General features: G+C 37.7%; 1 protein-coding gene across 1 annotated transcript in view; it reads right to left on the reverse strand.

Moving 5' to 3' along the window:
* RYR2 (ryanodine receptor 2) overlaps positions 1–25,983 on the reverse strand; it is a 595,071-nt gene that overhangs the window by 170,324 nt on the left and 398,764 nt on the right. Inside the window, exons 57-63 of the mRNA XM_043477303.1 lie at positions 22,159–22,236; positions 20,723–20,798; positions 15,153–15,276; positions 14,511–14,626; positions 11,144–11,253; positions 8,617–8,738; positions 865–914 (exon numbers count right to left, since the gene is read on the reverse strand). Of these exons, the coding sequence (XP_043333238.1) occupies positions 865–914; positions 8,617–8,738; positions 11,144–11,253; positions 14,511–14,626; positions 15,153–15,276; positions 20,723–20,798; positions 22,159–22,236 (676 nt within the window). The remainder of the gene's footprint in view (positions 1–864; positions 915–8,616; positions 8,739–11,143; positions 11,254–14,510; positions 14,627–15,152; positions 15,277–20,722; positions 20,799–22,158; positions 22,237–25,983) is intronic.

A 25,983-nucleotide genomic window follows, 5' to 3' on the forward strand; every position in this document is an offset into this window, starting at 1 on the left:
GTGGCTTTTTTTGTGTGTGTGTGACTTTTACAGTAATAACATAATCCTCAGGTTTTTTTGTGAATGGACTAGGACTTATAAACCTCTATAAATACACTCAGTGTTTTCTTACTGAAGTCACCACAAGGCTGTCTCAAAATCTAGAGAGCCTTGGGCTAAAATTTACCTTGGCAGTTTACGAAAGCAGATGCAGAAAAGTGTAAAAAATAAACTCTGACAACTGCTATAGAGTCTTAAAGCCCCACTGCAAGGAGAGTCTGTGAAAAGTGAGTGACTGCCCTGCACAGCTATTGGAAAGCAGTGTTTGGGAACATGAACTTCAGCTACATGAATTCTCAGAAATGAACAAAAACTGACTACTGTGGGGTCAAAAGAGAAGCAACCAGAGAAGTTGCTTTTGGCAAATCCAGGCCTGTCTCTATTATGAAGTCCCAATGTCTGGAATACAGTCAACATGCAAATTTGTCATCAAGAGCACTGAAAAAGTAAGTGCAATTAAAAACTGTGGATGGGTATTTAATCTATCAGAGATAACCAAACACAAATTCAGAGGCCCAGTTTTGCTTCACCCCTCTGAAATAAAATAAGGTAGAAAGTATCGTTTTTATTCATTTGATCTTTAATAATATAAGTTTGTGATTTTCAAGTGTGCTTTGGACTGGTATACAAAGTTACGGTCTTCAATTTTACTATAGGTAATGCTCCTTATAAACAACCTTGAGGACCTTACCTTGGCCTATGACGACCATGCATGCAGCCATGCAAACATGCATTCATGCAACGTAGCAGCACGTAACACAGTGCAAAAATGGCAAAGAAAACCAAGTGATGGCCATGCTAGAATTTGTTTAAGGGTCTCCTTACCAAATAGTGAAATCCTATGCCTGACAAGAACTCCAAGTTTGCAGAATAGGCTGAAGACAAAAGAAAAACAAAAGAGAAAAGGGAAAGGGGGGAGGGAAGGTAGAAAAAACAGGGAGAAATTAAATTCAAATGAAATAAAACAAAAAAAAAAAAAGAAGAAGAAAAAAAGAAAAATAAACAGCTGATATATGAGCCGGAAAAAAGCAACATGATGTCACGCAGAAAGAATCAATTCTCTGAGCAGAATGTGGAGTAAAGGTATTAAATAAAGAGTCTTTGAGTGCATCTCTTTAACAAACACGGTTAAAAAAGCACATATTATAAGTAAAGGAACCAAAAAAAATTGAAAGCAAAGCTAATTAATATAAAAGCAATCTATACAAACCCCACAAAAATATAACTACAGAAAACCATAAGGAAAAAAAATTAATTTTATCTGTATCAAAGTACTACTGAAATTCTAGAATTTTTCTTTTTGTTGTTATGGACATTATTTAACAATGAAAGTATGGTGCTTTGTGCACAAAATGCTACTTTTAGTATGCTTTCTCATTTGAACTTTCCTTCTCCTAGACCTTGACCATTACCCCATACACATATACCAAAGCATCCAGTGAATATCACACAATGAACGAGAAAGAGAATTGAAACAATTTATAATCACTCAAAGAAAAACATTACAGCTGTTATAACTTAAAGGACTTTGAATGCTAATGCATGAGTCAAAAATATATCTCCTCTAGAGTGAGTTCCCAGGTCTTTGTGCCCTTCCTGGCGCTCACCAACAGAAGACTCCAAATAAGGGTGCCCAGCGCTCAGCATGATGGCACTGCTGTGCACGAATGCTCACGTCAGAACCCAGACTCTGGGCAGTACTGGTTCTGTCCTGTCGTGTCTGTCACCAGGCAGTCTGGTGACTTCCTTGTAGGGTCCTATTTTTAAGAACCTTTCACTTCCATGTTATGACCCCTTCCAAGCATCCCTCAGGATTCAGCTCAGGACATGTTTACTCCAAAAAGCCTTTTCTAACCCCTGGTGCTCCTTTACCACTCCCAACCCAAGCTCACAGATGTCCCCTCCTAGCCAGGGGCCATCTGCAAATATCCATCATGACACTATCCTCCCATCTTATACCTGACATTATTTTCACATCTATCCACACTTTTCTGAACTCTCAGACAGCACAGGTGTTCCATAGCTAGAACTTACCAAAGCTCTAATTTTGAAAATCCATTTGTATAGCACCACCTACACTCAGCCTGATTTTCCCAGTCATAGTAGCAGCTATTGTCCTGACAGCCCTGTCCTCTCTTGCCATCTTTGCCGTCACTACCAGGGTACAGATAAACATGCTTGGTACTGGGGATATAGACTATGCCATGGAATACAGTGCTGGCAACTGCTCATGGCAGAATAGGAAAAAGGAGACAGAATCACCTTTTTGATGTTGACCACTTTCACAGTAAGTTTTGCCCATTATTTCTCACTTTAGTAACAATGTGATATAATTTATTGGTGAAAAGTAATTATATAGGGCATAGGGTAGCTTTTCCAAGAAAATATTCATCCACAAGTGCTTAAACGACTTTGAAGTCTTAGGAAATCTCTTATCGGTGCTCTTTTTTTTTTTTTTTTTCCAAACAATAATCTTGGCAAGTAGACATTAGACACAAGATTCAACCTTGGTCCACTGAGCTGCATTATCTATCTTTAGGCTCTAACTGAAATGAACAAAGACAATAAAACAAAAGCACCTTTCTCCAGGTATCCTCATTCACTGAGCTCTCTCTGTGTTAAGTCAATAAGGATCTGTCTCTGGGACTTCCCTTGTGGTCCAGTGGTTAAGACTCCAAGCTTCCACTGCAGGAGGCGTGAGTCTGATCCCCAGTTGGGGAACCAAGGTCCCATATGCCAAGTCACACAGCGCCCCCCCCCCCCAAAAAAAAAAAACCACAAGGATATGTCTCCATCTGAAGAGAGAGTTAACATCTTAGAATTGCATACATTTTGGATTATTGGAAACTATTTTAAGTGGTATCTTTTACCTCTTACTCTCTAGTATTAGGGTGAAACATCCTGAGATGATGTTGAATTTGTAATACGCAGATCATGTTGTAACCCGATTAATCTAAACCTGGGATGTTTTGTGATGATGGGAAACAGAATTGCTCTGTATCCCATCCCATTGGATCACATTTATGTCTGAGAATCTGTCAGAGAAAAATGACTTCTTATGATTTCAGCTGTTTCCTAACGCTGTGCTGTTATTAGCTGCTCAGTTGTATCCAACTCTTTGCGACCCTGTAGACTAAAGTCTGCCAGGCCCCTCTCTCCATAGGGATTCTCCAGGCAAGAACACTGGAGTGGGTTGCCATGCCCTCTCATTCCTAACCCTAGTTATTCCTAGTTAGTAACAGATGTGTCACCAGAGAGACATACAGATGTATGTTGAGTTGGTCAAAAAATTCATTCCAATTTTTCAGGACACATCATACAGATGGGAAAACCTGGATGAACTTTTTGGTAAACCCAATGGAAAGCTAGGTCCTCAAATCAGACAAATCATATCTCTTCCCTTCTGTGCTATCCCCTTTCAGGGTGTAATTCCTGTGCAAACTCTAGGTCTGACTATTATCAGCGCTAACCTGTAGTTTCTCTAAAGCACTTTCCATAATCCCATTACTCCCTTTCCCTAGACCCTTTGTTACTAACATACTTAGCATCTGCAGCTTCCTCCCTGACTCTCTGCCTTGTGAGTGTCCTTTCCACCCCTCACAGCTTCTCCTTGAAGTTCTCAATACCCTCCAAATAGTTCATCTAATAATCTCTTTTTCAGTCTCCGTCCTGGAGAGCTCTCCACAGTACTCGCCATCATTAACTACTCACATCTGTGAAACTCTTGTTTCTGTTTTATAGTATTATTTCCCACCTCCTTGCTAATGAATTGTTCTCTCTATTCTTCAAATACCCGCTTCTTAAAACCCTCCAAGTGTAACAACTCTCCAAGTTTTGGTGTTCAGCCCTTTTGGCTTCTCCCCATTTCTACCTTGGTTTCCTCTTGCTTTCCAAGCTTCAAGCAATAGACGGGCATAGATTGTCCCCAAATACATCATTCCTTGCCCTGATCTCTCCAATACCAAACACCTATTTCTCACTTCCTGCTGTACACTTCCAGCTAAAATGACCTGTTAGCACTTACTTCTTTTTCCAGAAACACCAGTTTAACCAAATCCAACCTCTTCTCAAAACTGCGTTGTGCTGTGCCAAGCCGCTTCATTCATGTCCGACTCTTTGCAACCCCATCAACTGAAGCCCACCAGGCTCCTCAGTCCGTGAGATTCTCCAGGCAAGAATACTGGAGCGGGTTGTCATTTCCTCTTCCAGGGGATCTTCCCCACCCAGGGATTGAACCCGTCCCTCTTACATCTCCTCCTTTGGCAGGAGAGTTCCTTACCACTAGTGCCAAATCAGTTCAGTCGCTCAGTCGTGTCCGACTCTCTGTGACCCCATGAACTGCAGCACGCCAGGCCTCCCTGTCCATTACCAACTGCTGGAGCTTACTCAAACTCATGTCCATAGAGTTGGTGATGCCATCCAACCATCTTATCCTCGATCATCCTCATCTCCTCCCACCTTCAATCTTTCCCAGCACAAGGGTCTTTTCAAATGAGTCAGCTCTTTGCATCAGGTGGCCAAAGTATTGGAGTTTCAGTTTTAGCATCAGTCCTTCCAATGAATATTCAGGACTGATTTCCTTTAGGATGGACTGGTTGGATCTCCTTGCTGTCCAAGAGACTCTTAAGAGTCTTCTCCTAATACCACAGTTCAAAAGCACCAATTCTTCGGCACTCAGCTTTCTTTATAGTCCAACTCACATCCATACATGACTGCTGGAAAAACCATAGCCTTGACTAGACGGACCTCTGTTGGCAAAGTAATGTCTTTGCTTTTTAGTATACTGTCTAGGTTGGTCATAGCTTTTCTTCCAAGGAGTAACTGTCTTTTAATTTCATGGCTGCAGTCACCATCTGCAGTGAGTTTGGTGACCAAAAAAATAAAGTCTGTCACTGTTTCCATTGTTTCCTCAAAACTAGTTCTTCTGCAGGATCTTGCTTTCATTAGTGACACCAGCATTGTTCCGACCACTCAGCACAGAAACTTCAGCCCCATGTTGGCCTTCTCCTGTTTCCCTGCCACAAGACCCATTACTGAGGCGCTCTGGTTTCCTCCTCCTGTGTTTCTCACACCCAGCCTCTTTCTGCATTAAGTCTCCTCTGCATTCCCAGCACTTTATATATGGCTCCATTGACACTCACCACAAGGTAGTATATGGCCTAGCTGTATATGTGTGTGTCTACTCGGCTGTACTTCTACGTTCATTAAAGCTGGGAACTGTGCCCTCGCACCTGTGTGTTTATCCTCAGACCTAGGGTAGCATTTGGTACCCAGCGGGCATTCAGAACACTTGCTGAACAAACCCAAGGGGAGCATCACCTACTGGAGGCACCAATCCTGTTAGGACAGCCTGCACCCCTGTCATAGCTCTGAACGGCTGCTGTGGTCTCTGAGCTATGCGACTCTTATCAATCCCACTTTTGCTGCCAGGCTGTTCTCAGTTCTTCTATTTAAAAAGCATTAATGGCTTCTTAGTGCTCATGAATTATTTTTAAAAAGCAAAATGAAATTTTATTCTGGCAGTTACTATCAATTACAGTGTTCCATAAGGAATCTATACAACCTACATTTCCCCTAAATGACCCAGCTTCTACTTTTTATGCTGTTATTTAGAAAATATTCCTTTCTTAATCTCTGATCTGCATATTTTTTAAAATCACCTTTGACTGTCATGACTTCCATACACCTCTAAGCCCATCCATACCCATCCGAAGGAGTCTTACTTTATCTGGAATCCCATAGCACTGCTTGGCTTTCTGCTATTGGAACTATATGTATTTCCATACACTTAGCCACTGCCACGGTACACTCCTGAAGTACAGGGGCTCTCGTCTAACACATCTTTGTGGATAGCAGAGCAAGAGATGCTTGACATATAATTTGTAGTGCCAGAAGGTATTCTAACAACTAATGGGGACAACTTGGTTTTAATTGTGGAGAAGTTAACTTAGACCCACTCAACTACCGCTACACACAGCTGTTAAATCATGGCAGCTCTCATTGTGGGTATGAAGACATGGTTTTACGCTCACAGTAGCAGGGTCAGTTTTTTTTAATCTATTTTATTCTTTTTTTTCTTTTTCTTTTTTTTACTTATTTTAGTCACTAAAGTAATACTTAGCTGAAGAGGTACAAAATCAGATTTATAAATTTCAGTGATTCCACTTCAACATACCAAACAAATTGTTTGTTTTCATTAATGTGGTTAGTGATGTTGGTTATTTTAAAACATAGTTTTATGATTATTAAGGTAAGATTTTTTTTCATTTTAAAAACTTAGAAAACACATAAAAATAGTAGTGCAAAATCTACATGTACTACATAAAGAAAACTACCATTAACATTAAATTTATCCCTTACTACTTTTCTATACCTAAAAATTTAGTTTAAAAAAAAATCCAGATCAATACTATTTGAACATGTATTTTATTTTTTAAATAATTTCCCTAAGTTGTCACATATTTATATCCATCATCATTTTAATGACTGGACAACATGTACCATAATTTGCTTATCATCACCTTATTCATTTTTCAACTCTGATTTTTTTTTTTTCTCTCTGAGCTTAAGTTCAACCTATGTTTGGCACAAAAGTACTGTGAAGAAATCAGTTACCTTTCCTATTACATCTCTCATTTCTGTGTGTTGGTATTTTAGTGGCATATATTCCTTTTGGAAGTGCTCATTGGAGAAGTAAAACTTATCAACTCTCTTTCCAAGAGGTGAAGAAAAATTTGAAGATGAAATCATTAAAAACTGGGGAAGTATTACTATAAGAGCCCCAAACTACATCAATGGAGGCTAACACAGACTCATGATGTTCTTCTGATTTATTCTATGAGGGATATATTTGGTAAAGGAAAATTAGTTACTTCTATAGTTAGTGAATTATTCTCAGAGTAAGACTAAAACTGAAATGGTGATAAAACACAAAAGGGGAGGGGAAAGAGCAGAATTCACACTTTTTTTAAATTTCCCCCCTATATTCTCTAATTATATTGTCTTGATTTATGTAATTGAATGTCATTAAGTTAACACCACCTGTAAGAACAAAGTTTCTGTTACAAAAGGCTAACTGGCCAGAGAAGCCTAGGTGACCGTGCGGTTGCCTTGGTTTCAGAGTTTAAGGGTAACTTGGCGCACTGGCCTTTTTCCAGCTACTGTGTGCACTTAACTGTCCACAGAGGGACATGGGGCCAGTGATGTGGATGAGTGCATGTGTGAAACGAGGCGGGAAGGGTCCCTCTCTCTCCCAGAGAAGATGGACAGAAGGCCAGGCCCAAGTGGGCAAGGGATGAAATCTGCATCTTGGAAGATAGTTCTTCCCTTTTCTTCCGGTAACACGGCTGGTGGAAGCAAAGTAAGTCACTGGGATGGGTTCTCTGTTATCTTTATGAGCTTCACAAGAACCTTATTATTTGAAGAAGTTTGGAAACATTTTTAATGCTGTTGCAATCTTACATCACATAACTGGCTACTTATTGGCTGGAAAAACAGACAATAAACAAACTCAAGAGATGAGCTTAAAATCCCACCCCCAGTGTTACATAACAAAGGAATCTTATTTATTCTTTACCCTCTGGTGACAGGTTATATTCAATCTCTTCTCATTCTGTTCAATTGACTGATACTGCACTGCCATTCAGCATATTATTAAAGTGAAGTCCATGCTATGACTCTAAAACTGCTCTAAAATGTCTTAAAAAAAAAAAAAAAGAGGTTTGTTTTCCAAGTAAGTTACTGCTGACAAATACATAGACACTGTGAGATAATAAATGCATATTCTTTTAAAACATTAAACCTGTGATAATTTTGCTAAACAGCAATAGATAGATAAAAAGAAAGTGAAGTTCAAGGAAACCCTGTATTCTGCTTTATACAGGGTACTCATTTTCACAGAAATTTTTTTTTTTCAATACAATCTAAAAGCTTGGTATACACTCCTGAGCAACGTAATACAGAAGCAGGCTTTCTCAGGATGCATCATCCTAACTTCTGGCAGAATTTTGAGGACTCAGACTTGAAATTGCCAGAGAATCACAAATCTAAAGAATACTTAGGTTTAAACATAAATGAGAAAGCACTGCTAGGATGTGGCTTGAGTGGTGTGAGTGGAAAACCTCAGAAAGGATATATGTTTACATCATTTTATTCCAGGATTGGTCAAAATTTTTTTAATTTAAAATTATAATTACTATAAATGAGATTTTGCCCTCCTGAAAAATACAGGCTGGCAAAAATATTAGATTTGAAAAAATTTTAATGAAACCAATGTTAAGAGCATCATTTATCAAAAATACTAATATCCTGATGTATCTCTAGCCTCTACTTGTGGATTCTGAACTGTGTATTTTATTCCCTCAACTCAGTATTATATTTAGCAGTAAAATATAAGAAAATTCAATACCTAGAACACATGTATTAACTTGCCCAAACCATCATCCTTGTAGTATTTGACTCCCGGGGACCAAGGAAGATGGGTGAACACTCTGCATGCTCCTACTTCAAGATCCTGAGATACTCTTTCTCAAATGCAAATACACTTAAACAATAGTCTTTATTTTTATAGCTGTTTACCTAGTCACCATTTCTTTCTCTTTGTTTGACGCATGTCCTCCAGAACAGAGAGGTCTGCTTGCTGCAGATAAGAAGTATAAACGGTGGTTTTTGAAATACTGATCAATTAAAGGAAGAACGACCTGAAAGAAAGGAAAAGAAAACAGATCTACACAGTGGAATCTTCTGGGGACCAATGCTTGGTGCAGCCAGAGCTCTGTTCACATGCAGTGAGTTCCCAGCATTCACAGTCATGCTAGTCAGCACCATTGCAGAGCACCCCTCTCTGCTTTCTCCAGCCTGTGAGTGTGTGTGTGTGGGTGGGTGGGTGGGCTGGGGGCCGGGGTGTAGGGGTAGGGTGGGGCGGGGTGCCATTATGAAAAACACACTGAATTTTCAGTGTTTGAAATTAGTCTCAATACTTTCTCAAAATGAAATAGTCTTAATATTTTCACACTGCAGTTTCGTGCCCAAAAGATTCAAAGGCAATCAAGGAAGACCTTCTATGGAGTCTCTACTGTGTCTGAGGACTGTAACTGACATGCTATAATTTCATGTATCCCAGTGACCACTCTGTATGGTAGGTGTTATCAGCCCTGTTTTTCGAGGTTGAAGATGGAGATGAAGATAAATTGAGATGAAGAAAGTGAATGATGTACTCAGTCACATTGCCACTTACCGACTTAAAAGCTCTTCATCCCTGGCCTTGGTCAAAGCCTACCTCTCAATTCTGCACTCTAACCCTGCTGGCCTTTGTCCAGTTGCCCCTGTCCCCCATCCACAGGCTGTGCCATGCCCTCTGTCTGAATTGTCCTCCCCACACCCCATAACCGAGTCACTCCACCCCTCCTGCAGGCCTCAGCAAAGTAGCACTTCATCAGGTAAGCCTTTGCTGGCCTATCAATGACATAAACTCCCCATATCCTCTGGTCCTCTAACATCATTTGCAATTTCATATTTTATTTGTGTGATTTTGGATTAGTCTGTCTCCCTAAGAGTCTATAAGGTGCATGAGAGATAAAAACATTTTGGGGATTATTTAAACCCCTCTCTTGGCCTCTATGACTCCTGCTTGCTCTATTACATTATCAGGGACTCTCTTGTGCCTAGGACTTTGCTGCAAGCCTGTAGCAAGTACTAGATATATATTCATTGAATAAATAAATGAAAAAGGTGATAAGAATAGGCATTCTCAGTATTTAGACTCTCGTCTAAATCCAGTTTTTTTCCTACATGGTATATTTTAAATATTTATTATTTTTTAATAATAGGAATACACAAGTTTCCAGTGATCTGTCTAGAAAGTTATGACATTGCCTGAACTTAGCGATTGACATATAATAGGTACTCAATAAATATGTGAATGAATGAATCACAGAGTGAGTAGAAATTAAGCCTCATTAGGCATCTGCAAACAAAATTACTAGGAGTGCTGAACACACTGGCAGGGGTATACAATGTATTCTAAATGCATGATTAGAGGTCATGAATACAGCATTTCTGATCACTGGTTATCAAGGAGGATTACACCCTTGTAGAATAGATACCTAGCAATGTGCAGCCTAAGACAAACTTCAGATGACTGATACAGACTTTGGGTGCTATACTGAATGGAAAGAAAAGACAGAAGAAATTTCCCTTATAATAAAGAATACAATTCTGAAAACATAATAGAAGCCAAATATTAATCAATCAAAATAACATGCCATTTTACAAATGACCTATAGCTGCCACATGCAAGCACTATGAAAGGAACCTGACAGAAATACTCAGGTCTTCAGGTTAACAAAAACGTGTTGTAACTAGGAAAGCTTCCCAGGGGAATTCTGTCTTCGTGACACTGAACCTACATCCCTGTAGGCTAACGCAGGACACAGACCAGACACACAGTGAGCACTGATAAGTGAATGGACCCAACGTGGAGACTACAACTCTTCACCTCTTCCCTGGACTGGCTGCAAGGAAGTCAGGAATGTTTCAGACATACAGCAAACTTTTGCTGAATCCATATTAAGTGGAATAAATAAAAATGATTGGCTATTACTCTAACTATGAACAACTGATCCTGTTTGAGCTTCAGCTTTCCTTTTCTGAGCAGGACTCAGACTCCACAATAAAGGTTCTATAGTATAGGTTATAACGTAACCACTGACAAATGAACTCAGGCTTTTCCTCTTTAATGAAAAAATATGCATCTAAAATTTTAAAATCAGAACAATATTCAAACGTTAGGAAGAAGCTATTTCTCCTTTATGTCATGTGATGAAGCCAAAAAGAGAGAACTTTTTGAGTCAGACTTCATAGAGAACAAAGTCATTTGAGGAATACCGTATGGAGAGGAGAACAAGTTATTTTAAGTATGACCAAGGATGCTGGGAGCAAATTTATCCCACATGACTCATGCAGTTATTTTCGTGCCACAGAATATTTACTTAGAAGAGAATTCATATTTGTAGACAAGTGCATTCTGCAAAAAGGCAACCATCTAAAGAGTATATTTGGTAAACAAACATATTGAAGGAAAAACAAGACAGATTGTATACTGTACTTTAGCAAAGAACTTGATTTCTTGCTCATAAGGGAAATGCTCTCCTTTGCTTCTGCTGCCACCATCTGTAGACATGAAGAGTTTTTTAGGTACATGTTGCACTTCAAACACTGCAAAATATTCACCCAAAATGCAAAGTTTAGAACACACTGCTAAATGTGTTACCCTCCTAAACTAGACACAAAGAGAGAAAGGTTAACCTCAGCAGCGTCATTAATGAAAAAAAAAAAATGAAAAATATACCCAAGTCAACATAAAAAAGCTTTTGAGACAGCCCACACATGTGGTTACAATCACAAACTTCTGATGTAACTCTGAGATCTTATTAATATGTACTGAGAAAACTGGAATAAAGTAAAAAGTCCACATTTCTAGCAGTAAAATCCCACATTTTCTTTCAGTGAGAAAGAAGCTCACAGGGGTAAGAAAAGTGAGTAGAAAATAAGTAAACAATATTCATTAGATTTTAACACTAGTCTCCAATAAAGATAGTTACTTCTTGGTGTGACAAAGCTAAAGCTATTAATATTAATATACCAATGGAAAAATTGCAGGAAGCCAGTGCCTGTGATGAGGGGGAGGACTACACTTATAATACTAGGTTGGAAAATTAACATTCTGCTAAAGAACAAAGAAGTTCACCAATGTCAAAAGATAATCCCCATAAGCAAAGCAAAAATCCTCAGAGTTTCCCCATGGTATAGAAAATGAGTTCAAGGTTAAGAACTGATTGACCGAATGCATTTAGCTTAAAAGGTGGCCTTTCCTCATTCCCTCATGCATACAGAAGAGATTTCATGCATACTGAAGAGGCAGTAATAAACTATAATAATCACAATAATATGCAGAACAGATTGGAGAGCTAAGAATTTCAGAACTGGATGTAAGGTTTTAGTAAAATTTGTAAGCAGAGCTTCCATTTCTTATAAGAATCAAACTGACTTTTCCTGGAAAAAGTTCTTTTGCCAATAGAAATAAAAACAATTGGAAACAGACTTAAAATTTTTAAAGACACAAATTTGGCATAAGTTTTAGATAACCTAGGTGATATTTTGTAAAATGAGACAATGATCTTCCCATGAATAAGTAATAGAAAATTATGTCTTTTTAACATTTATGAATTTCATTTTTTAAATCAACTTGTCACTAAATCTCTCTCAGACATTTGCACAATGGCTGGATCTACCTAAGGGGCTTTTCAAATAAATGCTATTCGGACAGAATTTGTACCTATCTAAATCTTACCATATTTCAAAGCATTAAATAGGAAATATTTTTCCATTAATTATACATTTTAATAAAATGCTTATGTAGAAACTGTGAAAAGATCTGGAGAGAGTAGGATCTTTGATATAACACAAAAATTAGAAAAGGCACATACATATTCTTATTGGCACCATGAGTCTATGTTTAAGAATGACTATATTAAAGATGTGTTGCAAAGGCAATAAAGTGAAAAATAAAAGAAGGTATCATAAAAATTTGGGGTTTTAGTAACAGTGGAAAATGAAAATAAATGACTATACAGATAATCTCAACTCTGTCTGATTCTCTAACAGTGTTCTTACGCATAACTTGCTTTGCAGTCACCTGAAAAAGGAACGGCTAACATCAGCAATTGTAAACAAACAAACAAACAAAAAAACCCTAATTTTGTTGGGCTCTATACTAATCTAACCTTATTTCTCCCCAGAATTCTGTTTATAAGACCTTCTCCTATAGAAAAAAAGAAATGTGTGAAGTAGGTGAACTCACCCTGTAGTAAGCTTCTTACTACTTCTTATACAGAAACACTGTCCTAGGAGGTTTAGTCAGAAACTTGAATATAGTATGACTAAAGCCTAAACAAATTTCATCCTTCAAAGTTCTGTTTCTGTTATCCATAGCGAAGCAAAAGAAAGTTTGTTTTTCTTGTTCCTGTCTCCAAATGATCACTCTTTTTTCCCCTCTTCTACTTTTTCTGGTCAAAAAAAAGACTGGATGCCAGAGCTGCTGTTCATTCATATACTATTAAATGTGGATTAGAAATGTCAACATTTAAGTTTATGCATAAAAGCTTCAAAAATTCACCATGGCCTCATACTTGTTCTTTGGCGAAATATCATTCAGAGTAATTTGGCTATTAGTCAGGATGACTACCATACTTTAAAAATATACTGATGGATGACATACAAAGAGATTGCATATTATGGATTAGTTTATATAATTGGTCTTTATGAAAAAGTTGGTTAAGAGATCAAAACTATAGCGTTTGTACTATAGGAGGCAGGTTGAGAGAGAGGAAGGTTCTCTAAGAGACTGATGCTCAAACTGAATATCTCTAACCACATCTGGGATCCAGGGACCCAGGAACAAGAAAATTTCAGAGCTCAAATTTCTATAAACTTTAATCTGATGCTATGCTGAAAACTAAGCATAAATCCTAAGATAATAGCAGCAAAAAGAGCCCCTAGTTAGGAGGGATCTTTTGCTGATGTATTGCTATGAGACCTAGGACTATGGGCCCCAAGGAAAGGGGCTGAAAACTGAAAGAATGTGGGTTAAAAAAAAAAAACAAAATAAAAACAGAAATACAACCTTAAAAGTGGAAAAGAAAATAAGATCACCACCAGCAGAGCACACAGTTTTTCAAAAAGGACACAACTCTACTCTTTATATCTAATACCAACCAGTGGCTGGAAAGGGATCTGACACGAAAATAAGTCATTAACAACTTGAATTTTAATTCAACAATGCTGAGGACAAACACAAAATAAGAGAAGTGAGAGGAGGCTGTCTTGATGATCTGTTCCAAATCTACAATTTAAATTAAGGAGTTCTTCTTGTACTTAAATGTCACTGAGCCAGATGGGGAAGACATCTTTTCTTTCACCCTAAGGATAATAAAGTATTCCGCATTGCTGATACTCTAGTATAAATGTGTGTTCCTGCAAAGGCTAAACTTGAGGGCTTTCCATTGTCTAGAAATTTGGAGAATCCATAGAGTTTTAGTTCCTTTTTTTTAAAAGAGCAGAGCAATTAATTTCATAAGGACAGATTTAACTGTACCTTAAAATTTGATGTCCATCCAATGTATCTTTCAAAATGAAAAATCAATGCCAATATACATTTTAAGGAGAAAAGAATTGCATGTTAAAATTTTTTAAAGTTCTCAAAATTTACCTTAAAAATTACTTCATCCTTAAAAACTGAGTTTTCCTATCGACTTTTAGACTCAAGTTAGTATTAGGATGGATATAAAAATGTTTACACCATCAGGGAACAGACCATAAGCATCCCAGTTGGTCTATGCTGTTCTATATCCTGATGTTGTAAGTAACAAGCGTAACAAAAACTGGGCTGTTAGTAGCAGGACCGTGGTACCTACCAAACTCCAGGATATACTGATGGGCTTCATCCACATAGCGAATGAGTTGCTGAAGGAAACTATAGGCAAATCGTTTCTCAATAGAAGGCGTGTCCAGTTCCAGGTCTTTGAACCCTCTAGGATGGCAAAAACAAAAAATGGAAACCAACATCTAACAGACTATTAGAAGGCAAGGTAAAAACAAAATATATTTTGTTAAATATCTACATACAGAGAGGGATCTTAACATTTTACATACAGCAATATATGCATTTATACACAGATATAGATACAGTTGCAAGGTTAGCTAATATTTTATAGCTAAAAATAAATTATAAAAAATACTTTGCATCTGATAAGAAGCTGTACTTAGCAAATATTACTACACAATAAGATCTTGCATTTAGAAATACCGAGTGTCATTTCTGCCTAGAGATTTTGCCTAAATGATGAATGGGGACTTAACATAAAAAGTGTAGGGAACTCAATTATATGGCAGCTAAGGGCATTAATGTTTCCAACACGTATATTTTGAACACGCTAAATAGTAGCTCTGACATTTCAAAAGGCCACAGAGCTCATTTTCAGCATTAAATCTGACAGGGCTACTTTAATACTCAGCCTTATAACAGGAACGTATGACTGGAGTAGGTGTGCTTTTACCTGGACACAGCATAGCCGTTGATCTGCAGGAACTTGAGGATGTCCTGTGCTTTCTCCCTATCCTTGGCTTTCTCTTTGGCCGTCAGTGTATCGTAAGGCACCAGTAGGGGATGGTTTCCACCTCCTAAGAGGATGTCAAGATGAGAATACAACATAGTATTTAGAAAATAATCTGAAATGAGATACGGCTGCATTTGGGTCTTCCTAGTAGCTGAGATGGAAAGAATCTGCCTGCAATGCAGGAGACCTGGGTCCCATCCCTGGGTTGGGAAGAATCCCCTAGAGAAGGGAATGGCTACCCACTCCAGTTCTCTTGCCTGAAGGACAAGAGGAGCCTGGCAGGCTACAGTCCATGGGGTTGCAAAGAGTCAGACACAACTGAGCGACTAACACTTTCACTACTTTCACAATAGAATTTTAAACTTTCACTACAGAATTCCTGGTATCCTCAAATTATACATAGAATATATGGGACTCATCCAAGACTTTTTCCTCACTAGTCCCTTTAATGCTCCAATTAATTTTAGGAAACCTGTTCAAAAAAGACTATGCATATGCCTTCTAAGATGCAACTAAAACATGAACATAAAGACAACTGCAGAATCAAGTGCCAAAGACATCTACAGTCACACAAGAAAGAAAAAGAGGCCATGTTTTCCTTCCCACTCAAATGAACTCTGAATGCAGAGTGTACTATGTACTAAAATTTGCACAGCTGGATCCAGTAAAATTACAAGGCAGGTTTCAAGCAAAATGCTTCATTTTCTGATGCACAGAGAAAAGAGAAAAAATTGTCTTAAATTTTCCCTATGCCTCCCAGATCAGAAAGTACTTTATTATCTTTGTTGTTGTTGTTTAGTCACTAAGTCTGACTCTTTTGTGCTCCATGGACTGCAGCCTTCCAGGCTCCATTGTCCATGGAATTCTCCAGGCAAGAATACTGGAGTGGGTTGCCATTTTCTTCTTCAGGTGATCTTTCTGGGGATCCCTGGGTTCAAACCTGGGTCTAGGGATCAAACCTGAGTCTTCTGCATCGCAGGCAGAGTCTGCCACTGAGCCACAGGGAGCCTACTTTGCAGTCACATATTCCTAAACACACAAAACTCAGATTGTAAAGGTACAAGCTGATGGCTGTTAATTACCTAATAAAAAGTAGCATATGTAATTGATTGACTTAGAATTCTGGCAAGAATCTAAGTTTCTAGGATATCTCTTTTTTTTTTTTTTTTTTTTTTTAGTTGGAGGCTAATTACTTCACAACATTTCAGTGGGTTTTGTCATACATTGATATGAATCAGCCATAGAGTTACACATCTCTTCTGATAAGAAATACTAAAAGCATTCTTTTAGATTTAAAAATTCTGGGAAGCATTTAAATTTTAAAAACCTGACCAAGAGAAAACCATTTATAAGATTATAAATTTTGTAAAAACATTTGCAAAAATCATAAAAATCTCAAAAGATCATATCCAGATGTAAAGATCTGGTACAAGGCGCACTATTTAAGTAGCAGCAAAAAGAATAGCTTGGTATGTCCCAGATTAAAAGTTTACAAAACACATAAAGGAATATATTTTATGTGGGATGTTGAAATTTCTTGAAATATAACTGCTAAGGAAACTCCAGAATAAAAATAACTGAAATGACTGTTTTGTTCAAATTACAAGGAAACATAAAGCCTGTGAAATGTGTCCAGTGGGGTTAAGTCAGGAGTTCCAGAGCAATCATAAATGTTGAATCGGCCCTCAAAAAAGAAATAAGCAAACAAAAGGACAAAGGAGAATATGCCATGCTCTCCTAGAGCTTGCTTGGATTGAGCGCCATCTACAGAAATGTAATCACGCAATGAACCTTCTGACCATTAGGTGACACTATGTGATCGCAAATGCAAGGGGCAGTCAGGCGCTACTACACTGACATGAAGCAGATTAAGAAGCCATCAGTTATTTTACAGTCTGATACGATTATAACTGTCAATAGACTACAACTGTCATATGATAATACTAATAAACATTCTGTGACCAGCAAGAAGGATATGAAATAAATTACTAAGCCTGCCGAGAACAAATCTGACTTCTACCATATTTTATGAAAAAGTTTATAAAGCAAATATTTAATTTAATCATCCTGCAGTTATGACCTATTTTTGCATGCAGTTCTTTATTCCTAGGAAAACTGACAGCTTAATTTGTAATCCCCAATGATTCAGGGATCAGACAGTAACAGATCATTTTGGGAAAGGTAGAGAGGCAAGGGAGATAGGGGGGAGGGGGAAAGAGAAAGAGAGAGACAGAGACAGGGAGAAAGAGAAAAGAGCTTAAACTTTAAAAATCCCAAGGACACAAAGGGCTTCCCTTGTAGCTCGGTTGGTAAAGAATCTGCCTGCAATGCAGGAGACTGGGGTACAATCCCTGGATCAGAAAGATCCCCTGGAGAGGGAAATGGCAACCCACTCCAGTATTCTTGCCTGGAGAATCCCATGGAAAGAGGAGCCTGGTGGGCTACAGTCCATGGGGTCCCAAGAGTCCAACACAACTTAGCAACTAAACCACCACCAAGGACACAAAGAAACTTTGGCCTTAGATAGGGCAGATACTTTAAAGTCAGCCAGCAGACTTGAAATTATGTCCTTTGCTGTGCCACTTAGCTAAAGGCAGTGGACTACCCCGATCTGGCCCATTTATAAAATATACTGTATGGAAGGGAAGTAAAGAAACTAGCTACACTTGAGAGGTGAATAAATGTGTAGTAATTTCCAGGACTCTGTCTCAAACATACAGCACAGGCCAAGTGCATTCATTCTTGCTAAAGGGTCAAAACTGCTTGATACCTCTGCTTTTCTTGGCTTCATGACAGATCATCAGAGCCCACAATATGTGGCAGTAGGAAGCAAAGAATAACAAGGAATGCTAGCTGTTTCCATTTTTCACTAATTGGGGAGCACAGATAAAATTTCTTGGACTTTCACTCCTTTATTCAAGATATACTCCTTAAACTGCCTGATTTCCCCAAACTCTGTTAGATTCTTGAAGCAGGTTGGGAAGGCACTAAGGAACAAATAACCTGGGAGAGCAGAAGAGGAAACTTTCTCCAGATTTATCTAAAGTGGATTCGTCTTGTGTACATAGACGTAGGGATGATAAAAAGGGCCCTGGGTGGGGCCAAAACAAAAGTGGGCAGCTTCAACACTGATTTTCTTAATTGCCCAGGTGTCTGAAGGACTAAAGGGGTATTTCAAGTTGTTTCCTTATTCTCTCTCTCTCAAACACACACACACACACACACCCCACCACGCCCTCCCCAAGAGCTACATGCAGTAGGTGACAGGCCCCTCATACGCTTCCACCTCGATCTTGAAGACTGAAGCAGAGTTGTCAAGACGTGAGCTGGCTTTCTCCAGCAGAGACACAAAGTGGAGAAAAGTCACCTGGAGTTTCTGCCCTAAAACTGTCCACAGTCTCAAGCCTCGCTGGCTCCAAGACTCACTTCTCCCTTCCATCTGCCTCGATACTTAAAAGCCAAGATCCAGTGCTCTGCATTTCAACACCTGTCCTACTAGTCTGCTGTCTTAGTGCCAAAAAACTCACTGTCTCCTTTGAAAGGAGTAAGAAGACTAATTTTGCCACCTCATCTTCTAGCCTTTCCTGTAACTATGTTCATCTCTCCACACAGTACAAACCTGAATCAAGACAAGCTGGATGCAGAGGTATGGATGTCTCATTTACAAGTGATGTCCTTCAAAGAAAACACTGATGTTAGGGCACTTAATGGCTGGCTCAGAAATTAAAGGATAATGATGACTTTGTAATGCACTAACTTAGAAGGGAGTACTGAGATAGCTGCTTATTACTTTTTTATTTTAATTGGCGTATAGTTGCTTTACAATGTTATGTTCATTTCTGCTGTATAATGAAGTGAATCATCTGTGTGTGTGTGTGTGTGTGTGTGTGTGTATACACACAAATATATATATACACATATACCCTCCCTCTTGGACCTGCCTCTTACCCTCCCATCCCACCACTCTAGATAATCACAGGACACCAAGCTAAGCTCCCAGCAGTATACAGCACCTTCTCACTAGCTATCTATTTTGAAGTGAAGTGAAGTGAAAGTTGCTCAGTCGTGTCCGACTCTTTGTGACGTCACGGGCTATATACATAGTCCATGGAATTCTCCAGGACAGAATACTGGAGTGGGTAGCCTTTCCCTTCTCCAAGGGATGTTCCCAACTCAGGGACTGAACCCAGGTCTCCCACACTGAGGGCAGATTCTTTACTAGCTGAGCCACAAGGGAAGCCCAGCTATCTATTTTACATATGGTCTAATTAATTAATTTTAATTATAACCAAACCATAGTGATTGAAACATACTTAGAAAAGAATAACTAAATTTGTCATGTAATTTGCCCATGGAACAAACAGTAACTTTGTTAACTAGTTATGTGGACAATGCCCCTACAAGAACTTTACTAACTGCAAATACTGTGACTCTGTGACTCTGCTCTCCATCCATCCTTCTATCTATTCATACATCTACCAGTCAACCAAAGAGCTGATCATTCATTTTACAAACATTTATACAATGTTTCTAGAAAAATAGGCCTAGCCCTAAGCCAAATTCTGGAAGAGGCAATTTTGGTATATGGAATTCTCTCTGTTCATTCCTATGACCAATTCTAATTTGTGTGATTCTGTTTCCCAGTGCTAAGTGCCTGGTACTATCCTCCAAGGAAACCTATTCCTTTCATTGTGAAATATTTTCATCCTTCAAAATGATCTTCCTCCGTATTTTTACCTATATCAATAAGTAAGAAATAGAGCTTCCTGGTGCCCAGTGCTATACAATAAGGATGACAAAAATCATAAAAGTTACAGCCCTGAACTTGAACTATATTTTCATTGGGGAAAAGAAACCCACATAGAAGATTATTAAAGAGAACACACACAAACATAAACTATGTGTATAATCTAACATTGAATAAATAACAATGAAAGAGATGATCAGTACAAGATGCACGTTAACTGAACAAAATATTTATGCAAATATTACATATTTATTTTCAGAAATATAATTTTCTTAATAAATTAAGAAAAGATTTGAGAAATGACTAAGGGAATATTAGGTCATTTTAGTATTCAAAAAAAACAGCAGGAAAGGGCAAGCAGAAGCATGTAAGAGACAGTACACAACTGGACTGAACAAAACAACGAGGCTGAGGATAGGAGATACAATGAAATGAGAGAAATATTTAGTCTGGGGGTGGAAGTCATTGAAGGAGATCTAATTAATTAAAAGGATGAGAAATATAGATATCGATGGGCTAAAATGGGCAAGAGAGACCATTTGACGGGCCATCAAAATTCTGAGACATGAGGAACTATATACTAGCAATAAGGAAATCAGAAAATAGCATTTCCACCTTGAATCTATTATAACCACATTTGAACCATTCTAATAAACTAAAGGGTATAACGAGCTCTTGTGCCAAAAAGACTACTTTATCCTTATTGTACGTTCATGGACTCAACCTCTGGTCATTTTTTAATAAGGATTTTTAAAAATATTACCTTTGGCCTCCAGTTCCAGTTTCTTTTTCTTTGCCCATATATTATGGTAGTTTTCAGCCATCATTTCTGCCATAGCCTTAAACAAACAAAAATTTTGCAACTAAGTTATACTTTAAAAGGATACTAGAAAAATATAATTTTGGTTTCCAATATGTAATATCAAACATGTTTTAAATGAATAAATTGTAGTGTGTTAGTGCTAAAATACATCTAAAAGAAAATTATTTAGAATTTCTTGTTTATAATCTGAAATTTCAAAGGTTTCTAATGATCTGTGAAATTATAAAGTAGTAAATAGCCAGAGATGATTTGATGGGAAAGGTCATTGTTCCTTGAAACGTTTAAAGACACGTGTTTTATTAATTTAATAATGAAACTTCAAACTAGCTATGGACTTTAAAAATATGTCTGTTTACAAGTTCTTATTTCAGTTTCTAAAGCTTTACAAGATGATTAAACCTTACTGAATAAAAACTGAAAGCAGGGAACATCCAAGGAACAGACGGAATAAATGTCTGTCCCAATCTAGGTGAGAGACCTTGGAGCCTCATTAACTTTTTCTGTGGCCTTTGGACTTTGACAAGATTGCCTCTAAGATTCCTTTCACTTAAGACAAGCTCACTATGTCATTTTAACATACTCATACTAGAAAATGACAAAAGGCAAGCCCAAGATTTAATAATCTTTAGAGTTTTATCTTTGTATACTTACTTCTCTTGGAATGATACTAACAATGCCAATAACACTGTGTGATCATTACATTGACCTGTCAACTTATGTCCCATGGTAACAGATTTTATCTTTTCACTCAAATCAGGCATTTCACAGTAGGCTCCTTATTGACAAAAGAGAACTATGGCAGGAGCAAGCAAAATGCTGTCAGTTTGGTTAAATAAACAACTTATAACAGCGGTCTCCAACCTTTTTGGCACCAGGGGCTGGTTTCATGGAAGAAATCTTTCTATAGACTGCAGGGGGTTCAGGATGATTTAAACTCAATACATCTACTGTGCACTTTATTTCTATTATTATTATATCAGCTCCCCCTCAGATCATCAGGCATTAGATCCCACAGGATGGAGACCCCCGACTTATAACACATATTCTTTCATGAGTAATTAAAGTGATATCTGAGTAGAGCATTATAAATTACTGATTTAGTTTCTTCTTCTTCTATATAATTATATAATTATTTAATTATATTAGGGTTTTTAAAAATAGACATGATCTTTAAAGAAAATATATTATTTGGAGGAAACACCCTGAAAAGTTGTATCAACTTTTACAGCATTAAAAGCTTAGGGCACATAATCAATAAATTCCACGGACCTTTTCTATGATCAGTACATTCAATAATTCATGCTGTAAAATAATGCAGGAAATCCATGTATACTTTTTAAAAATGAAATTTGCAGAGTATTTTTAAAAATACTTACATGCAGATCTCTGGATAGTGTAACATTGCTCATGTCAATGGCTCGTGGGCTATACCCATGGGCGGCATCTACAGAAACCTAGATAATGCACAAAAAATAACATCTCATGAGAAAACCCAGTGGAGAGAGATTTAAGAGGCACTTTGAAAACATAAGGCAAGCAAATTCTCAAATGTACCATCTCCTCAGATAAAACAGGCTAGTAGCTAAACAAGCTGATTTTGCAAACGTTATCTAGCAGATTAAATTATATATGGGTGTCTGACAATTATTTCTGGTTGAATAATACATCCCAATATCTTAGGGTCTGCCAATCCAGAAAGTTAATGCTCAGGATGCGCACAATTCTGAAATATTACCCAAGTCAAAGGATAATTGATTTCTTGAGTTTCTTACAAATTCTTATCGGCTATAGTGAAATTTACTTCTCCTCACACAAATGCTAGCTAATCAGAGGTCAGTATTTATAAATGTCTTTATAGGTCAAACAGCAAAGCCCCAGGAAAGCAACCATTCCAAAGAGGACGGTGACTGGGGATCTTCTTTGGAAACCAAAATTGTGCCTAACACAAAATCTAAAATCAAAAGCATTATCTGCTCCTTGCTACAACCCTGCCCAGTACTAACCTCATTTCGCATACCATACCCAACCTGGTAGCCCAGTCCAGACCCACGGCAACCACCTCTGATTATTCCTCCTCAATTGCTATTATGGATCAGTCACAAAATTCTATCTCTTCTACCACAAAAAACATCTCTGGTATACAACCTCTATATCCATATCCACTGTCTTTGATCTAACTTAGATATTTAATGTTTTTGTTTTGTTTTGTGGAATATATACAACCTCTTCCTAAGGAGTTTCTTTCAGCCTTCTATCTCCTTCTCTGATTCCTTCTCTACTCTGTTGTCAGAAATATACTTCCAAAATATTTATTGTGTTATTCCCTGAGTTATAAGCCTTTCCACAGCACAGTAAAAATCTGCAGGCCTGGGCTAAATCGTATTTGTCTTAGTATTCCCAGAGTCTGGCACAGGCCATATTTCATCAAATTTAGGATTATAAAATGATTGTCAATCTCACAGATATTGAGATATAGCAATCACATGTCTTACAACTAATAAAAAAGTATTAGACTCTCTGCAACTTTTGTTGAATAAATGAATAAAATAGAGCTGATGTCGATAACTTTATTTGCTCCTAAAATAAAATTTTCAGTATTTAATATTCTCTTAGACCATGTTGCTTATATAACTGAAATGTATATCCTTTTGGTTTTACATTGAATTATTGAGACTGGTTTAAAGATAGACATCTCTTTATTCAGAGAGAGATTCTTTTAAAAGTTTTCATCACCTGTTTCTCCTCTTTATATATGCAGAAATCAGAAGACTGGCAAATTTCTTCTATAATCTCAAGTTACCTGGAATACATACCCATTCAGAATTTAATTTACTCTAGTCTTCTTAGCAATAATAATAACACCCACCATGTGAATGGTTATATGTAAAGCATGTAGATTATCTCATTCAAGTTTTAGAACAACTTTGAAAAGGAGATATTGCTACTTGCCATTTTAAAATGAGAAAGAAAGTGATTCAAAATAATTAAATAATTTTAACCAGCATCATGTAAATAGTAAACAGCAGAATCAAGGTTTTAAGTTAATTATATCTGATTCTAAAGCACTTCTCAAATATCTTAAAACAGCCCTCAATGTCCTGCCTGATTTGGCTCCTGAGACCTCTCCTCCCATCTTGTTGTTAGTCCCTAGCTCCAACCTTACTGCATTCCTTGTTTTTTCTCACAAACTTCAGGCTACTCCCATACCTCAGAGCATGTGCACAACTTGTCACATTCTTCCCCTGGATATGTCTAACTCTCTTAGCTCTATTCAATTTATCTTCTCCATGAAATCTATTCTGATAACACCATATAAAATTGCAACTCATCCCCACAGGTTATTCAGCTCCCTCCTCTGCACTCACAATCTGACTTTCCATGCTGGTTTCTCTTTCCATAATATTGATCATAGTGTGATATAATATGAAATTTACTTAAATCTGTTCTTTACTTTCCCCATAAGCAGGAAACTCCATGAGAGCAGAGGTGTTTGTCTATTTTGTTCAGGGAACTATCTGAAAAGCTTAGGACAGTGCATGGAACATAGCAGGTGCTCAGGAAATATCTACTGAGAGAATGAATGAATCATTCCTCTGCCCTAGCCTGTATTTTAGTTCAAGATAGGTAACAAAGCACAAGCTGGAATCAAGATTGCCGGGAGAGACATCAATAACCTCAGATATGCAGATGACACCACCCTTATGGCAGAAAGCAAAGAACTAAAGAGCCTCTTGATGAAAGTGAAAGAGGAGAGTGAAAAACGTAGGCTTAAAACTCAACATTCAGAAAACTAAGATCACGGCATCTAGTCCCATCACTTCATGGCAAATAGATGGGGAAACAATGGAAACAGTGACAGACTTTATTTTGCGGGGCACCAAAATCACTGCAGATGATGACTGCAGTCATGAAATTAAAAGATGCTTGCTCCTTGGAAGAAAAGTTATGACCAACCTAAACAGAATATTAAAATGCAGAGACATTACGTTGCCAACAAAGGTCTGTCTAGTCAAAGCTATGGTTTTTCCAATAGTCATGTATGGATGTGAGAGTTGAACTGTAAAGAAAGCTGAGTGCCAAAGAATTGATGCTTTTGAATTGTGGTGTTGGAGAAGACTCTTCAGAGTCCCTTGGACAGCAAGTAGATCATCCTAAAGGAAATCAGTCCTGAATATTCATTGGAGGGACTGACGCTGAAGCTGAAACTCCAATACCTTGGCCACCTGATGCAAAGAACTGACTCACTTGAAAAGACCCTGATGCTGGGAAAGATTGAAGGCTGGCGGAGAAGGGGATGACAGAGGAGAGACTGAGTCACATCACCAACTCAATGGATGCGAGTTTGAGTAAACTCCAGGGGTTGGTGATGGACAGGGAGGCCTGGCGTGCTGCAGTCCATGGGGTCACAAAGAGTTGAATACGACTGAGCAACTGAACTGAACTGAACTGAGGTAACAAATTTCACTCATCCTCTTCTCCTTCTTAGGATAGAAGCTTATTTTTAGAATTTGTTTAAATAATGTATATTCTACATGTGTAATAAAAACTAGATGCAAGAAAATAAAATTGGGGGTAAAAAAATGACCATTAAGAACCTGTGGAATACACCTTAAATTGCCAGAAATGTCCTCCTTTTCTGCTGACGTGAGTGACTACCAAGTCAAAATTCACCAGTTTAGCACCTCAGATCTCCCCACTTCTAATTCTATCAGCATTTTTACACTCATTCTTTTTTATTATATTAAAGTACAGTTGATTTACATAGTTGTACTAATTTTTGCTGCACAGCAGTAATTCAGTCACACACATACATTTATATATATTCTTTGTTCACATTCTTTTCCATTATAGCTTATCCCAGGATACTGAATATGGTTCCCCACGCCGTACAGTAGGACTGTGCTGTTTATCCATCCTGTCTGTATATAACAGTTTGCATTTGTTAATGCAAACTCACAGTCCTTCCCCTTGGCAACTACAAGTCTATTCTCTATGTCTGCATGTCTGTTTCTGTTTCATAGACAAGTTGATTTGTGCCATATTTTATTGATAGATTCTACATATAGGTATATACTCTTATTCTATATCCTATCAAGTTATTGGCTTTGTCTATGCCCATATATTATCTTAATATGCAAATTATAAAACTCTAATTGAGTAGTAAATTTCCTGAAATCATGCTTACAATGATCATAATTAGG

Source organism: Cervus canadensis, chromosome 8, assembly GCF_019320065.1.
Source record: "Cervus canadensis isolate Bull #8, Minnesota chromosome 8, ASM1932006v1, whole genome shotgun sequence".
In the NCBI taxonomy this organism is placed as follows: domain Eukaryota; kingdom Metazoa; phylum Chordata; class Mammalia; order Artiodactyla; family Cervidae; genus Cervus; species Cervus canadensis.